The 4251-nt window shown below is 24.1% G+C and overlaps 1 protein-coding gene across 1 annotated transcript in view; it reads right to left on the reverse strand.

Annotated features, from left to right (window-relative positions):
* LOC126900297 (MATH and LRR domain-containing protein PFE0570w-like) overlaps positions 1-4251 on the reverse strand; it is an 11270-nt gene that overhangs the window by 4584 nt on the left and 2435 nt on the right. Inside the window, exon 2 of the mRNA XM_050675918.1 lies at positions 668-3349. Within this exon, the coding sequence (XP_050531875.1) occupies positions 668-3349 (2682 nt within the window). The remainder of the gene's footprint in view (positions 1-667; positions 3350-4251) is intronic.

The raw sequence follows: 4251 nt of genomic DNA on the forward strand, positions 1-4251 counted from the left end.
ATCGAGATATTAATAAGGAACCAGCAGATCAAGTAGCTTTTGGAATAAAACACCAATTTTTTTAAAATTAAACACTATCTAAAGATTTGCATCGAAGCGTTTATTTTTGATAGTGATTTTAATCACTGTCAGATATCATTTACTTGATCCAACTATGCCACGTCACCACTGTGCCGCGACCCCCCTGTGCTGGGTTTTTTTTCTTATCAGTATTAAATAATGGAAATTACTTTGAACGTATATTAAGAAGTCAATAATTGCTTTAAAAAAATTTCAACAAATTGATTATCGGATCGAAATATGTTATATCTTTGTGGATCAACTTGTGTACATATAATATTTTATGTTTGGTGTAAAACTATGTATTACACATAGTCTTACTATATTATACTCAATATAATATTGTCTTCTATTTAAATTTACATTTTGAACACATATAAACTCTAAATATTTTATGTTATAAAATATATCGTGTTAAGTTGAAGAATTTTAAAAACGTTAATATTTCTTTTTTTTTTTTTGTAAAAAAAACCTAGTCAAATATTTATAGTAATAATAATAATAATTATTATTATTATAATATCATAATAATTACATCATGTTATCATAATAACTAAATAAATTTGATTAAATGTTTTAGAAAATAAATTGATTAATAATTACTTACTTAAAGATATTACAATTTTCTGGCTATTATTATCTTCTAGCAGTTTATTTGTTGAACCAAAATCACGATTTGGTTTCTTATTTTGTAGTTTTTTGAGAATTTTTTCAATGTTGTTTACTTGATTGAGTACATTTTTAGTTTTACTTGAATAACTATCAGAATTAGGTTTTTCAAGAGTTTCATTTTGATTTTTGAATTGATTTTCAACTAGTTCGTTGTAAATGTCTAGCAAGCGACTTACGTGTGAACCAGTAGGTTTATTTTTTCTTGTTGGGAAAATTTTCATGGGCTCCTTAGGAGCACGAACGTCATTTGATTTAGAATTAGTCAAATTATAATGTCTATCTAATCTACAATCTATACCTAATTCATTGTAATTTGATTGACCAATTATAGATTCAATATCGTCATCATTATTGGTTTTCTTCACGGAATTAAATTTTTTTACTCTAGCCATTTGATTACTTTCAACTGGTTTATTTGTTTTACTAAATCTATGATTTTTATTTAAAATATGATTGTTTTTTTCATTATCTTTTGATGTTTTTTTGATTGTAGATAACCCTATTGATTTATCGTTACTATCTTTTTTACTGCCTTTAGTTGATCCTTTAATTTCCAAATTATTTTTATCGTTTTTAGATCTTTCATTCAGATTACTTATAATATGTAAAACACTCGATTTATTTGTAGAATCAACGCTATTTTTTTGCTCTAATTCACTATTAATTATACTACTGTTAAAATTACTTAATGAATTTTTAGTAACAGATTTATTTTCAAAATTAACATTGTTTTGATCAACATCTTTCTTCGATTTTTTATTTAGGTCATTTATTATATCTGAAACCATTGATTTTTTGTCAGGATCGCTACTTATTTGATCTTCATTTTTGTAATTTTTAACACTATTGGAAGTGTTGTTTGATATACTTTCACTGTAATTTTGTTTATTAAAATATTGACAATTTTCATCAAATATCATATCTCGCATTAATTTTCCATTTAAATCATTAATAATGTTGCTAAAGTTTAAATTATTATTAAAACTGTTACTGTTTTGTTCTTTATTTCTATTAGACTTTATATTATCAGTTGGACTACTTGGTGTACTTTTATTATCTGTTTGACAACTAGAATTTGAATTATTTTCATTCAACTTGATATCTTTCATTTCTTTTTTATTTATATTACTTATAATATCTTTAACCGTCGATTTTTTTTCAGAACTGTTACTGTTTGCATCTTGCATTTTTTCCTCATTTAAATCACTTATAATACCATTAGACTTTGTTTTTTTACTAAAACTTTCACTGTTTTGTTCTTTGTTTTTATTCGAATTTAAATTATCAGTTGGACTATTTGGTGTACTTTTATTATCTGTTTGACAACTAGAATTTGAATTATTTTCATTCAACTTGATATCTTTCATTTCTTTTTTATTTATATTACTTATAATATCTTTAACCGTCGATTTTTTTTCAGAACTGTTACTGTTTGCATCTTGCATTTTTTCCTCATTTAAATCACTTATAATACCATTAGACTTTGTTTTTTTACTAAAACTTTCACTGTTTTGTTCTTTGTTTTTATTCGAATTTAAATTATCAGTTGGACTATTTGGTGTACTTTTATTATCTGTTTGACAACTAGAATTTGAATTATTTTCATTCAACTTGATATCTTTCATTTCTTTTTTATTTATATTACTTATAATATCTTTAACCGTCGATTTTTTTTCAGAACTGTTACTGTTTGCATCTTGCATTTTTTCCTCATTTAAATCACTTATAATACCATTAAACTTTGCTTTTTTACTAAAACTTTCACTGTTTTGTTCTTTGTTTTTATTCGAATTTAAATTATCAGTTGGACTATTTGGTGTACTTTTATTATCTGTTTGACAACTAGAATTTGAATTATTTTCATTCAACTTGATATCTTTCATTTCTTTTTTATTTATATTACTTATAATATCTTTAACCGTCGATTTTTTTTCAGAACTGTTACTGTTTGCATCTTGCATTTTTTCCTCATTTAAATCACTTATAATACCATTAGACTTTGCTTTTTTACTATAACTTTCACTGTTTTGTTCTTTGTTTTTATTCGAATTTAAATTATCAGTTGGACAATTTGGTGTACTTTTATTATCTGTTTGACAACTAGAATTTGAATTATTTTCATTCAACTTGATATTTTTCATTGCTTTTTCATTTATATTATTTATAATATCTAAAACTTTGTTTTTTCCTTTATTGAAATTCTTATTAGTTGACAAAATGCCAGGTGTATTTTTGTATGCTTTATCATTAGAGGAATTACTTTTATCAAGTATTTTATTATTTTGATTTGATTTTTCATTTTCATTAATGATATTTACTACCACAAAGTCATTTGAGTTTGGTTCAGAGTCTTTTTTCGAATTAATTTTATTAGTTAAACTGTTTGATGCATTATTGTTTTCGTTGAAATTAATCGTATTAAAATCATGTTTATGTATATTATCGGTCATATCACTACATGATGTATGTTCATTTTGATTTTCATTGCTTATTTTGTTTTTGCTTATATTATTTTTACTCGTTTTTCCTCTTTTTTTTCTATTTCTATTATTTACTTTTACATCTTCAGGATTCGGTTTAGAAAATAATTTATTTTCATCATAATGATTAAAACTCCCTAAAAAAAAAATATCGATTAAGATTTTTTTAGGTTCCCTATATTGGTATGTAAAGCGGTAACTCCTATAGGTTATGCAATTTTATTTTTGAGCTTCCTGTTCTAGTACTTCATAAAATAATTTGTTTCGAACATAAATTTTTACGAAAGTTGTATTGAATTTAAATAGTTTCATACTATAAACTTATCTCTATTACTATATTACATGGTATGAGAATATAAGATTCTAATGCAAGTTTTTACATTTTTTAATAAAGCGTTTATATGTTTAAAATGATTTTTTTTAGCAATGTATCGTTGAAAATGTTTAATATTTTGAGTGAAGTTGAATTATGTTATACTAATTGCAATTAAAAATGAATATAAATTTTTCTTTAATCATAGATCAATTGACAATATAGTCGTAAATGGCGATTATAATAAATAATGACTCGCAATAAATATTCCTAATTAGAAATTCTAAATTTAACTTCTTATTTCTAAGTATTCAGAATATAGAATTATTGTGTTTTCTATAACTCATTTATGAATAATTTTTTTTTAAGTATTTTATGTTTAAGTAATTAAAAAACAACGATTTATGGAAAAAATTCATTCATCAAAAAAAAAAGAAATGAGTTAGAACTAGGGGTCGCGATTGTGAACGGGTATTAGAATACACGGATACATGGAGCCCGGGTTCACGGGCAAAACATACAGCAGGGTGTTCAGTAAATAAGGAAACGAATTTCTATTGTACTCATTGTTTGTAACAATTTAACTGTTTCCTAACTTACGGAACACTCTGTATATTATAGCCCGTGTATTTAATATCCGTGTATAATACCCACGTAGACCCGTGTATTTAATACCCATGCATTCATTGTATATACATATATATATATATATATATATATATATAT

Source organism: Daktulosphaira vitifoliae, unplaced genomic scaffold, assembly GCF_025091365.1.
Source record: "Daktulosphaira vitifoliae isolate Bord-2020 unplaced genomic scaffold, ASM2509136v1 Scaffold_3, whole genome shotgun sequence".
NCBI classification, from domain to species: Eukaryota; Metazoa; Arthropoda; class Insecta; order Hemiptera; family Phylloxeridae; genus Daktulosphaira; species Daktulosphaira vitifoliae.